The sequence below is a fragment of the Pleurodeles waltl genome, chromosome 4_1 (genome assembly GCF_031143425.1).
Source record: "Pleurodeles waltl isolate 20211129_DDA chromosome 4_1, aPleWal1.hap1.20221129, whole genome shotgun sequence".
Classification (NCBI taxonomy): Eukaryota; Metazoa; Chordata; class Amphibia; order Caudata; family Salamandridae; genus Pleurodeles; species Pleurodeles waltl.
Genome location: NC_090442.1, coordinates 131635286 through 131649711, shown reverse-complemented (window position 1 = coordinate 131649711; position 14426 = coordinate 131635286). Strand labels below are relative to the sequence as shown.

Below are 14426 nucleotides of genomic sequence, written 5' to 3'. Positions count from 1 at the left end.
CAAAATTCTTGACCAACAATGCTTAGACTTCTCAGTGAAGCTTTCTTTATCTTTAAATGCTTCAAATGCGTCTGTAAATCAAATGCTACTAGTAGGCCTGCTGCACTGGTTGTGCCACCCACATGACTAGCTCTATAAACATGGCTCACACCTGCCAATACAGTGTTTGTGTGTGCAGTTTTAAACTACCAATTCGACCTGGTAAGCGTTACCACTTGCCAGGCCAAAACCTTCCATTTGTATACGTGTATGGCACCCCTAGGGAAGGCCCTAGCTAGTCCCATGGGCAGGGCACAGTGTATGTTAAAGGCGGGACATGTACTGATGTGTTTTACATCTCCTAACAGTGAAATCCTGCCAAATTCAGTTTTTACTGTTGCAAGGCCTATCTCCCTCATATGTTAACATGGAGGCTGCCTTTAAATATCTCTAAGTGCAGTTTCTCTTTGGGTGCAGATAGTGATGAGGAGTTTGGGGTCTCTGAACTCACAATTTAAAAACACATATTTTGATAAAGTTGTTTTTTAGATTGTCAGTTTGAAAATGCCACTTTTAGAAAGTGGGCATTTTCTTGCTTAAAACATTCTGTGACTCTGCCTGCTTGTGTATTCCCTTTCTGGGTCAGACTGACAGTTGGGCTGTCTGTGAATCTCTACTAAACAGTGACACAAAGTAAGCTGGGGTGTAGTCTGCATATCCTGATGGGCCATCTGGGCTAGAGTGGAGGGAAGAGTAGTCACTTACACCTGAGTGGTCTGTCCTGCCCTCACACAATGCAGTCTCAAACTCCCTGGTGTGAGTCTGGAGCAAGGCCTGGGCAAAGCAGGATATTCTGAACAACAAAGACTTTCCTTTGAAGTTTGCCTACTTCAAAGGCAGAAAGGGATAAAAGTAGTGGACCCAAAGCCCCAGATTTTCAGATAACTTCTGGAACCAAGAGGAACCTCTGCCAATGAGAAGAGCTGAAGAGCTGGAGGAGGAGTACTGTCCCTTTGCCTGTGACTGTGCTTTGCTGGGTTGGCCTACAGTTGCTGCTTCTGCCTGAAAGAGGACAAAGGGTCGACTTTGTGGTATATTCCTGCTTGTGAAGAATCTCCAAGTGCTTGGACTGAGCTTGCATCCTGTGTTGAAGTCTCAGGACCATCAAAGACTTCCTCTGCTAGCACCCAGACTCTCTGCTTAGACTCCTGCCCTGCTAAGTGGTGCCCTACCCAGTCCCTGGGCCCTTGAAAGGTGAAGCTGGTAGAACAAGGACGGAAATCCATGCACAGGAATCCGTACGGGGAAGATTTCAATGCACCACCTGCAACTCGGCTGTAAAAACGACATGCTACCCACCTCGCGACTGAAATTGACACACCACCTGCATTGCGGCTGGGAAATCGATGCAACATCTGCATTGCGGCTGGAGAAACAACGTAACACCCACTTGTGGCTGCTGAAAATTATGCAAACACCACACAGAGCGGTTTTCCATCACCGTGCAGCCGGATTTCACATGCATCATTACTGGGCGTCAAAATCATCATGAACCTGCACCTATCCGAGATGTCCTGTACAAAAATAGATGCATCGTGTTCTTGCGGAAGAGAAAAACGATGCATCGCCTACTCGACAGGAGAAGGACCTTTCCGATGCACACTCGCCCGTGTGGCTTTATTTTTCATGCAAATCAGGTACTTTGTGTAACAACAACCATACCATTGTTTTCTATGGAGTAAGCCTCTTATTGCTTCAAAAATTCATATCTTGACTTGTGTATGTTGGATTTTTGTCGTTTGTCGTTTTGGTCTTTTTGATTTGGATAAATATTTACTATTTTTCTAAACTGATGTGGTGTTCCTTTTTTAGTGTTTTTACAGTATTACTGTGTGTTTTGGTACAAATACTTTACAAATTTCCTTTGAGATAAGCCTGTCTGCTTGCGGAAAGCTACCAAGGGGGTGCGCAGGGTTATCTAAGTGTGTATCTCCCTTGCCCTAACAAGAGAGAGGGTCCCTGCTTGGACAGAGTACAAACTGACTGCCAACCAGAGACCCCATTTCTAACAGTGGGCATTCATGTTTTTTAGCATTTCCAAGAAGTAGAATGGGCCATTTTATAATACTGCGTTCCTAACCTGGACATATTGCTGTGGCATCACTATACAGATGTTACCTGGGTATAACTTAAGTGACATCACAAGTACTTTAAGCCCCTACTCAGATCAAAGGAGGTGAACTTTTTACTGAAAATTCAAAGTTGCAGCTTGTTGACAAACAGGGACTAATGACTGTCACGAATTTTTCTGCAAAATGTTTTTAGGAGAAAATTCTATCTATTTTTTCACATGAAAGTCGAACGAAGTTGCTAAACCTGATATTCTGTTATTCTTAAATTCGTAACAATCTGTGTGACAGTGTTAAAACAGATAAAATCTGCAACAGTTAGACAAAACTAGGCAAACTTTTTGATCAGGGTCAATATGAAAGTTTGTTTTTTAAGCTTACCCACACCTAATTGGTACCCACATCCAGTTTGTCTGTATACTAGGTCAGATCAACTGATCTGAGATTTCTACAGGAAGGGGATATAATGTCATTCACATGTGCATATACATATCCATACAAACATACTCACAGACTCCTATGGCAGTGACAAGCTTCACAGCTAAGCCGGGTGCATGGCAGGGGGTAAAGAAAGGTTCAATTAGGTAACGTCCAAATGCCAAGGATACAACAGCGATGTTTGCAGGCCTGCAATGAAACAAAAACTATGAATCCTTTATTCAAGGTAACACGTAAGGTCTCCTGCATGTCATGCCATGTGACAGATAAAATATTTCTAACAATTATAAGAGTTAGCTAATTTTGTCCTCTTTTGTCCTCAATGGCTTCTATAAAGAACACAACCCATTATCCCAATCATTACAAGGATTGGATTAAAAAATAGGTATGGAATTGGTGACAAAGCTGCAGGGTCTACCAATATTGAATGTTTTTGTTCTTAATGGCACCAAAAAGCATTCAAAGATTGCTGATTATGCACACATATGCATATAAATGCATAGGCATCATCCAGTAAAGTTTCTATTAGAATTTTTCAAAACCTAATGCAACGTGGCCACCTGTGCATAGGGGCACATGTGCACATACGGACACCCATTGTTGAATGTTTTTATTTAAGTATGATAAAAAATTAAAGATTGCTGTCCATCTGCACACTTGTAAGTGGCCATCTTTAGCTAGTTCTAAAACCTGTTTGAAGATGGATGCTCCCTACAGTGACCATGTGGGAAGCAGCACACTGTGTGTGGTAGCGAGGGCCAGTGGAGTCTTAGAGGGACCTCACCAGGGCTAAAAAGCATTTAAACAAATTTGTGAAATTAGTGAATTTGCATCAACATTTAAAAAAAAAAAAACAAGCGTGGGCTCCTGCACTTGTTTCTGTAAGGGCCCCAGATGGGCCAGGTCACGGGAACATTTACATTTTAATGCAGGGGCCTCCAGTCCCTCCACAGCCCCGGGGACCACCACCTCCCAGGTGCATTTCTTAAACTGTATGCAGGGGACAGCGCAGCACTCCCTGCAGCCCTGAGAACCATCACCCCCCAGGGCATGCCTCAAATTATGTGCGGGCAGGCTGCGTGGCCCTCTGCAGCCTTGGGGACCACTACCTCCATGGGGCATTGCTCAAATTAAGAGAGAGGGCTGCGTGGCACCCTGCGGCCCCGGGGACCTCTACCTTCCTGGGGCATCTAAAATTTATGCAGGGGGTACCCCCCCACAGCTTGGGGATCACCACTTCCAGAGGCGTTTCTGTAACTATGAGCTGGGGGGATGCACAGCCCCCTCACAGCCCTGGGGATCACCACATCCCCAGGGCAAATGTTAAAAAAACAGAAGGGGGACCCTTTAGGACCTTTGCAGCCCTGGGGACCACCACCTCCCTGGGGCTATTTTACTTGAAGGAGGGTTGTGCGGCCCCCCTCAAAGAGCCACTGATGGCTCTGTGGACGGCCACCCGCCAGGGCCAGCTCTTGCTATGTCCTAGGGTTCACAACCCCAGGACATAGCTGTTTGCTGTGGGTTGGCTGCAGCTTTGACAGCTGCAGCCAGTCCACAGCAAACACTATGTTTGCAGCAAGAGAGAGCTGTCAAACAGCTCTCCCTCACTGCGAGCAGAGGTTTTGTCTGTCTCCCTGCCTGCAGAGCTGGCAGCGGCTCACCTCCCCTAAAAAGTTAGGCCAAGTTTCTGGGAATGGGGTCCCTGGGGCCAAGATCAGCCTGGAGTGGGGGTCCATGTGCCCCCCCAAAAAAATTAAATGTTTAGGCCTGGCTCCAGGATTGGCCTGGATCCCCCCCCCCTAAAAAAAAAAAATACTTAGGCCAGGCTCTGGGAGATGCAGTCCACATGGCCAAGATTGCACTGCAATGACCCCCTCACCCCCAAAAAAATATTTAGGCTGGGCCCCAGGTTATGAGGTCCCCGTGGCAGGGGAGGGGGTGCCGTGCAGGGTATTACAGGGGTTTGCCGCTGGGGCTGGCCAAAGGCTGTGCACAGTGCAGCGCAAAGTTTGGTGGTTATAGGTGTTGGCCGGAGGGCCTGGCTGCAGACAAGGCCCTACAGCCAACTCCTGCTGCAAACGTCCATGCACACCATGGGGTTGGGTTGTTATAAGGGTTTCCCGCAAGGCCTGGCCGAAGGTTGTGTGCGGTGGTGGTTGGATTACCTTACAGTATTGAAAATTACATTACGTTTAAAAAAAAAAAAGAAATTCACTGAAAAAAAACAAAGGTTACAGGGACATTATAATTAGGAAATAATTTTTTTTTTAAAACATAGAAATTCAAATAAAGAAAACAAAGGTTACAAGGAAGTTATAGCTATGTTCTGAATTTACTTGTACAAAACCATAGCAATTAAGCAGTTATAGTTAGAATTCTTTTAAGTAACTATGGGCCAGATGTAGCAAATTTACAATTTGCGACTTGCAAATTGCGAGTCCCTGCGACTCGCAATTTGCAAGTCGCAAATTGCTATGCAGTACGGTGTCTCAGACACCGACTGCAACTCGCTATGGGGTCGCAATGACCCACCTCATGAATATTCATGAGGTGGGTCGCAAATTGCGGCCCCATAGCGAGTATAGGCACTCGCTAACATGGAGGCCTGCTGACGTCAGCAGACCTCCATGTTCGCGACCTGCTTTTAAATAAAGCAGTTTTTTTTTTTTTAAGTGTAGCCCGTTTTCCTTACAGGAAAACGAGCTGCACTTAAAAAAAAAAACGAAACCTTTAGTTTCGGTATTTTTTCAGGGCAGGGAGTGGTCCCTTGTACCACTCCCTGCCCTGAAAAAATATTTTTGGGTCCAGTCACAAACTGGAAGGGGTCCCATGGGGACCCCTTCCAATTTGCGAGTGGGTTACCATCCACTTGAAGTGGATGGTAACTGCGATGCCATTTGCGACCGCATATGCGGTCGCAAATGGTATTGCATCCCAATGCGACTCGCAAATAGGAAGGGTACACCCCTTCCTATTTGCGAGTCTGAAATGCATTTTGCGAGTCGGTAACGACTCGCAAAATGCATTTCTGCATTGGGAAACGCGTTTAGCGAGTCGCAAACGGCAAATTTTGCCGTTTGCGACTCGCTAAACGTTTGCTACATCTGGCCCTATAACTCGTGCCCTAGCCGTGCACTGCTAATTACCCCAGATATTACAGCAGTGAGGATAACTTCTATAGCATCCTTGAAGGTATAAATTAAACATTAGCAGTAACATTTTTGAAGAAAAAGCTGCAATTGACGGGTGTGCGAGTTATATTCACCTTAGGGCGCGAGTTATAGTTACTTGAAAGAACTCTAACTATAGCTGCTGAATTTCTATGGTTTTGTTTGAGTAAATTCAGAACCTAACTACAACTTCCCTGTAACTTTTTGTTTTTTTCAGTGAATTTCTAAGGTTTTTTTAAATTTTATTTTCTAACTATAACGTCCCTGTAACCTTTGATTTCATTTTTTCCAATGTGTATATACATATATATATATATATATATATATCTGTATATACACACACACACATACATACATACATTGTTACTCCTCTATATTTCATTGTGGAGCTCTGACCAAAAGCCCAGACCGTGGTTTCTAAGGCTGTGAAGAGAGGAGAAGCCTCATGATGTAAGGACAAATGCAGTCATGTGGGTCTATACTGTCTCAATCGAACCAGTCATGTCTTTGACATTAGGAAACGGCGAATGATGAGGTAGATGTCTGAGGTGCAAAGAATCTTGTGTAATGGACTTTCCAGGATGGTGAGCAGTCAACATGTATTGTTTGCTAGTCATAACCTCAAAGGGTTCAGCATCAAAGGGACTATCAAATTTGCATTTTCTTGCTTGTCGCACCAATACTCAATCTCTTTCTTTGAAAATAATGTTCTTGGCACATCGTCATTTGTTGGCATATACTTTCATCTTTTGTTTATGGTACAAGTCTGTTGGATGTTGTTCACCATCTGTTGTAGATCGCTGGTTGGTCCATTCTGGTTACTTGGTCATCATGGCTCACCTGAAAATCAGGGCAGCAGGACTTTTACCTGTCATTGAATGAGGAGTCTATCGGTAAGCTCGAACAGTAGCATGGAGAGCTGACTTCAGATCAAGATTGCCCAATTTAGGACACTGGACAGTCTTTTTAAGTGTACTCATAAAGTGTTCCACAATGCCATTTGCTTGTGGCCAAATAGGTGTGATTTTCCGAAGCTTTACATTGAGATGATTAGGAACGTTTCAGAATTCTTGACTGTTGAAAGGAGGACCATTATCAGACTTTAGAAGTGATGACCAATACATTATGCAAAAATGCCATCAAACCTCTCAATCCTCTTTCTTGAGTAATCGATGAAAGATCTTCATCTGGAAAATGGAAGTATTCATCGATATTCACCATCAGGTGATGCCCATTATCAAAGGACGAAAGAAATCAACAGTGATTCTCTCCCATACATGTTTGGTAAATCCAACATGTTCAAGTTATGTTGAGTGATTTTGAGGGATAAGCAATTGCACAAATGACAGGCCTCCAACTCTCTTGTCAAGATGAGAAAACCAAACTCGGTTTTGGAGAGCTCATTTAGTGGCAAAACTCCACAATGTCTTTCATGGGCCATTAATTGAAAACATTTGTGACAGGCTGTTATACATGGAATCTTGAAAACGTTCTGCAGCTGATGACACACCGAAAGACGTTTGTGATTTTCCTTGTCGACTTTTCTTTAACTCATATTCTTCTTTGCATGAGGACAGTCCAATATGCACATGTTTTTGGTGGTAAGCATTGACATTGCATGTGGAATAGCCATTCTTAGTGATGTCTCTGTGCCCGTTATTTTAGCAACTAGGCCTGCTGCTTGTGTCCTTTAGCCTAGTAACATTTTATCCTGCTTCATTTTATTATTTTAGAATCAGCCACATTTGTGGTGGTGTTTTATTTTCTTTATCTACTTGCCCTTTCGCCTAGGAAAACATGAAATTTCTTAGCATGACATTCTTTTCACTTAGTGCTTTCCTCAAGGCTGCAGCGAGATAGGATTGGTGGGATGTAAAAACAGCTGATTCTATGTTATCTGAAATCAAATATTTTACTGTATTTGAAAGTAAAGATGTTTATCAATTGAAGGAAAATTATGGAGATATGTTATTTTATAATTATTATGGACATTACTGTAAAAGAAACGCACCCCAAAGAATATTTTACACAATGGGTACATTGTCCAACTCCGCCAGTGGGGAGTTCGAAAACATACTCTGAAAAGTTTGTATATTTTTCTGGGCACAATGTTCAAAAAGCTGAGTCGTACTATTTTAAATGATCAATAATGGAAATGCACCATATCCTATTACCTGATACAAAATGTATTTATTCTGATTCCTTTGTTTCCCGGTTGGCTATAGACGGCTATGAATATTGGCTGAAGTTGATTGACCTAAAAAGTGTATAGGGGCCTAAAAATTGACGATGTTGTCGTGCACGTTTTGTAAACTCCATGGGGGGGTTTTAGAACAAATAGGCCAGACCCTCGATATGTGTCATCATAACATTCAGGTATAGTAACAACATACAGTGTAGAGAAATTGTGCAGCAGTGATTAGAAAGTTCCTCACTAGATGCTGTTAATGAAAACTTCAGTCTCCTGTCTAATAACACAGACTTGAAGGATTTCCTGCTAGGCCCCAGAAGACAATGTAGAAAGTGCTTCCTATATGCAGTCTGCAATGAAATTTGGAAATTTTCTCAACAAGAAGCTGCTGCCCGATTAAGGCAAATAGATCCAGAGAACTTACAGAAAGCACTAGCCATTGTAGATAATGGGATTAACACCTTGTCTTACCATATCCACTTTAAACAACATCATTTCTTCAGCAATAGATGTTGTGAAAAGTGACATGTCATTCTTACAACAATGACAGAGTCAGCTAAGGTCCATTATGCAGTTGGGTTGGAAACTACAAACACTGAAATCTGGCCGCCTTCCCTGGCAACATGTCAAAGCAAGGGATATATTTACTGCATTTAATCTGACGTGACAGCAACAAATAATGGCTAAAAAGGAGGCAATTTATGTTATGCTAAACATTGAGAAATTAGAGAAGCTGCCTTTTTTATGTGGCTGAAAAACCATCTGTTGAATCGTTAATACACAGGGTTATTAATCTGCCTATTTCAACACTACCATTCACATCCCGCTTGCAACACATTCCAGTAGGCACATATGAAAGGCTAGGAGATAGTTATAGTCATGAAGTGTGGGAGCATTCCTCCTCGCACAAATGTCTCAATGGCATGAAAGAGGAGTTTCTTAGCTGCAATAAATGTGACACTCCTGTGAGTCCTTGCACAGGGCGTGTAATGCTTCAGCAGTAAATTTAGCTTGCTATCTGAAGGGAGTTCGAGTCCCCTTGATTAGACCTGCATTCCAGGTGCTCTCTAATTGTAGCTATGTGCTTCTTAACAGTGACAGCTTTTGTGGAATGTGAGCCGGAATTGCTTACGTTGTTTCGGTCTCCCGAATTGTCACCTGTTGTCGGAATGTTCTTTTTCCACCTACAAAACAGACGAAAGTAGCAGATATGTGGCCTCAAATTGCTACTTCAAATGTGAATTTTGACAATTTGAGCATTCTAAAGACTTTATTGTTTTAAAAACATGTGGCGCTGACATCTGCACGCAAGACCTATGTTCTTCAAGTTGTGAAGTCATCTGCATGATTACAGACCCTTTTAAATACAAACTTCCAGAGACACTTTGGTGAACTTGTGGGATGAATATTTAACACATCAGTACAACTGGGATTGTACATTTCTTTAAGACTGTTGGTTCTGGTTTCATTAACACCTTCTCCTCTATATTTGATGTAATACCTTCAGCCATACACTCAATATTTTCAAGCATTTTCTGGGGATTTCTAATTATTTTGGCTATAATAGGTGGCATCTTGCTGTTGCTATTTTTCATTCTCAATGGCTTTCCCATCACAACAAGGAGGAATGAAAGCGCTTTCAACAGTGCAATTGTGTAGTGAATGCATGATGCAGTATTTTGGAGCACCATTCCTGGAAGAACTGGAGTGTAATTGATTTTGGTTTTGGGTTCTGTGCAGCTCGTGTTTCAATGCCTCTGGTCCATTTTCGAATGTGCATTGAAAGTCTGTCTTTCTACGTGGCACTTACTTTCATTGGACACTGATCTGTTGATGCTCTCTGAAGGGCTCATTACCAGACATGAGGGTTGAGGGTAAGTTATCTATGGGAAGCCATCTATGAGCTGCCCTTCATGGATCATGCCAATCTTAACTCAACATCCTGCACAACACGGAATGGTGCTGCCTCAGCTGGAGCTCAGGCTTTAGAACATGAGTGATTTTTGGTTTTCCTTGACACCGATTTGGTGACATTACCACCTTCTGAAGTGGTACATTTCCTTATTTCAATTGTCCCGGCTGTAATTGGAGAGTTTAAAAATTACATTGACTTTTAAATTTGGTTTCATTGGCACCACTGCTAAACTTCTAAATTGACCATTTCTGACATTTTACATGCTCAAGTGTGTTTTAACTTGTCATAATTGACATTTAAGGATATCTGTTTTAAAGTTTTGCATTTTAGTTGCTTTTATTTTTAATATTAGGCTGCTTTACTACTTCTGAACCGACAAGGGGAGGGTGTTGAATAGCCATATTTAGTGAAGTCTCTGGGCACGTTATTTTAGCAACTAGGCCTGCTGCTTGTGCCCTTTAGCCTAGTAACATTTTATTCTGCTTCATTTTATTATTTTAGAATCAGCCACATTCATGGTGGTGTGTTATTTTGTTTAACTAGTTGTCCTTTCGCCTAGGAAAGCATTACATTTCTTAGCACAGCATTCTTTTCACTTTGTGATTCCGTAAGGCTGCAGCGAGATAGGATTGTCGGGACAAGTGGTACACTGTGTCTCCTATGTTCACAGAAACATACACATCCAAGTGATTTATTATAAAACATCTCCCTGTCCCATGCACGTTAGAGGGAGGTTCCAGCCAAATGACCACGACCGCATGGAGGCTGTGTGACAGCTGCTTGCTGAGACCACCGGTTCCCTGGCCTACATGGGGATGGTGTCTCTATAGACAACAGACTTCCTTGATACTGTCATACTCAGGTATAGGAGATGATGTCTTCCCAGGGAGGAATCCTGAAGGGTGGTTTAGGGCTTATCCTGCTGTTCTCTAACATAGCTTAGGTAGGAATCGCATACAATGAACATAGTGACAGTATGGTGGGACTTTTCCTGTGTTTCATTTCCTTGTCATCATTTTGATTTTAGTATGTTTGATCATTCTAAATATTGCACTTCATGCCATTTTATCTAAGACATAGCTGATTCAATAAATCTTATTGAACCATTCCCTGCCTCTGTTTGCCTTTGCACATGTGAGACTAATGTAACTGAGAGAAAAGGATGAGATGTGATCCACCACGATTTTCCTGAGAAGTCATCCTGTCATGTGCCCAGTTGCCACAAATCATCACCGCTCTTGGGCAGAGATGAGGCGCGGCTAGTTGGCCGGAAATGGATAAGGCTGGCAGTTGTCACATGGTGTGGGACTGGACTCAGTTCCCCACTATTCAGGTGATGCGGCCGACCAAATCCAGCAGCCTCATTAGGATAATGAGAGCCCACACAACACATCCGCCTTCTTCACTATCACTTGACAATGACAATGAAGAACTCCTGAATAAAGATTTAGATTATAGTCAACTTTGTTTAGTGTTGATTTGCCTCAGCTGATGTTGCAGCTTAGCCTTGTGGGTATGCATAGACCTTAGCTTTTGGAGCATTTGACCATCCGTTCTGTTATCTCCTCATGATGGACTTAACATTTCCTATGTCTTACCAACCATTACAAAATGGTTCTCTTTCCCACAGCCTTTGCATAATTGTCCAATGGCGAGACATCAACCTTTGTGTGGAAACGAAAATTCTCATCTTAAGCCCAGTTTCTTTTTCCTTAAAAACATCACTTTGTGTCCTACAGTTTTGTCTTTCTGCTTATTTTTCATGTCCATGACGGACACAATCTGGGCAACTTCAGACACCCTGTCAGCAACTTGTTGGCCATCATGTTCCTCAGCTCTGTCAGCCATGAGAACTTGCTCTAAACTAAGGTTTCCCTCAGCATTTGTCATCTGAAAGAATCTGACAGACATCCGTCGATAACACGGAGATGTATGGCTTCTTCATCTTTGAAGTTATTGAACTTACAGTGTTTGATGAGAGTATCAAATCTCTCAACAAATGTGTTGATTGTTTCACCTGCTTCCTGTTGTTCCTGAGTGAAAATATATCTTTCATAATCGACATTAAGCATTGGATTGAACTTGAGATTTAACGCTTCCTTGATTTGATGGTATGTGATTTTGTCAGCTCTCTATAGTTTCTTTATCGCCTCATTTACTCTTCACCGACAAGATTTTTGAGGTATTTGCCAATGTTTTTGCTGTCTTATTCTTCTAGTGCATAAACAAAATCATCAAACAAAGTATTGAAGGGAGGCAGTGGTTTCAAGAAGGCACTCTTTCCAGTTGCCATTGAAAAGTTCACTAATTCGACTGCCACTCATAGATTTTCAGTCGGTCCAGCGTGATTCTCCAGCCTTGTAAGCACAACCTACATGCTTCGGTTTGGGATGTAGTGCCTGGTGCTAGAGTCAGATGGCTCTCTTTACTCAGGTTCTGGTAAGGGTGATCGTATTATCTATGTATCTGATCATCATCACCTCTAATGTTTCTCTGCATTTATCTGCTTCTGTTCAGAGCGTTCTCTTGCACCTGGGTGTCACTGCGCATTCTGTTTTCTGTAGCTGGGTATTACTGCCTTCTAGTGTTTCTGTGCACTCAACTGTCATTGTCTTTAGCACTTCTCAATGCTTGATTGTCATACTGTATGATTTATAGCTCAGTGTTGCATAGTGCTACAGTACCTCTTTCACTGCCTTGCTAGTAGGTTTCTGGACAATGATAAGTAAACTTCTCACTGAAGTTTTTGTTCTCTTCAATATCTTCTCACTGGCTGGAGTGGTGCTTTGACTCCACATATGCCAAACGTCAATCTTCAATTCAATTGAGGCACATGTGGCACGCATTAGCAGTTTGCTGGACCACAGCAAACTCTCTAGGAGAGCACTGTCAATCTTCAGGTTACATGTCTCATTCTTGTCAACAGCTTTAGTGTCCTACCCAGCCTGGGTACTCGTAAATGAATATGCCACACAAAGAGCTTGGTCTCACATGTCTTTATTGCCCTGCATGTAACCGCAAACTCAATATTCTAAACATTAAATCTATTCATCACACCCAAACACTTAGCTCAAAGTTCTACGGAGTCCATCCGGAACTAAAAGGATACCATCATCGCTAACTCACAAGACACTACACATATGTGTGATCAAGGAAAAGTGTTTAGTCACATTATGTCTCATATAAATAAGTGGCAGAGAAGATAGGGTTTCCTAATTGGGAAGATATGCTGCATTGCTTCTTGTTCAAAAGTAGGGAATGAAAAGACCTGACATACTGTATTCTTGACATGATGGGAATGAAAGAATAAAGATCTGACACTTATGGGCATATTTACATTTTTTGCCGCAAACCTGCTCTAACGTGGTTTTGCGGCAAAAATATTAGTGCTGGCTTGCGCCATTCCACAGTGCCAACCGGGTGTCATGTTTAAGGAAAGGCGCAAGCCGGCGCTAAGATTGGGTTAGCGTCATCAAAAATGACGCTAGCCAGGTGGGGGTGGCGGTGCGAGGTGAAGAGGTTGTGCTGGTTAGGCTGGTTTTGCATGTTAGGCTGGTTAGAGGAAAACAAAATGCTGCTAACCAGCCTGGAGTCATTTCCAGGCGCACAACCATCCTAAAACATTAGAAAAGACAGGAGTCATCCCCACCGCCCTAATGGCCAGCAAAGGAGACCAGTGTCCCCTGGGCAGGGCCATTGCACCCAGTGCCATGCAGAGGGCCCCTTGTTAGGGCCCCAATGGCACTTTTAAAAAAATCTCCTAATACTTACCTATACTTACCCTACTTACCTTGGATGGGGTCTCCATCCTTTGGTGTCCCTCTGGTGTGGGTGGAGGTGTTCCTGGGGCTTAGGATGGGCACCTGTGGGCATATTCCATGGTGTTAGACCATGGAAATGATCCACAGGTCCCCTAACACCTGGTCTGGTCTTGGGTCTTCATCCCACCCATGCGTCATTTTTGCACGGGGGGATAAATATGATGCTAGCGCCATTTTTGGGATGGGAACATCTACCTTGCATTTCATTGACAAGGTAGGTTCAAAAATCGAAAAAATGGTGCAAACTCCTATATTTTGACGCTAGACATGTCTAGCGTCAAAATATAAATATGAACTTAATTTTGTGCCGAATTTGTGTCAATAAAAATGAGGCAAGTTTGGCGCAAACAGAGCATAAATATGCCCCTTATTTTATGAGCTGAATCTACATAGTTGGTGAGTAGAGGTGGTAATTATGGAGAATCGTGGGGCCTTATTTATGGCCAAGTGGTGCAGCACAGCAAATCACCTTGCTGTGCTGCATCACAGGGAAAGGACAGGAATGCACCATAATTATCCCGATATGGTGCATTCCTGTCCTTTCCCAGCACTGGCGCACAGTGGGCTGCTGAGCACCAATTTAGGCACCTCTGCACCATAGTTCAAGGGTGCCTCCTTTGAATGTAGGATTGCTTTTGTGCAGGAAATAGAACGTTCCTGCACAAAAACATACCTGAGCTTTTTCCTCTGTCTATGCATGCTGCAGAACGCAGCACACATAGAAAGAGGAAAAAACTAGTCGAAATATATATATTTCTCCTTGTTATACCTCACCTGGGAAGG

The 14426-nt window shown here is 42.8% G+C and overlaps 1 protein-coding gene across 3 annotated transcripts in view; it reads right to left on the bottom strand.

Annotated features, from left to right (window-relative positions):
- LOC138287452 (cystine/glutamate transporter-like) overlaps positions 1-14426 on the bottom strand; it is a 171454-nt gene that overhangs the window by 135588 nt on the left and 21440 nt on the right. For all 3 annotated transcript variants that reach the window (XR_011202219.1, XR_011202220.1, XM_069227881.1), the window contains exon 3: positions 2620-2735. Coding sequence is in view for 1 of the 3 variants with exons in the window: in XM_069227881.1 (XP_069083982.1) it covers positions 2620-2735 (116 nt within the window). In the remaining 2 variants the exon portion in view is untranslated. The remainder of the gene's footprint in view (positions 1-2619; positions 2736-14426) is intronic.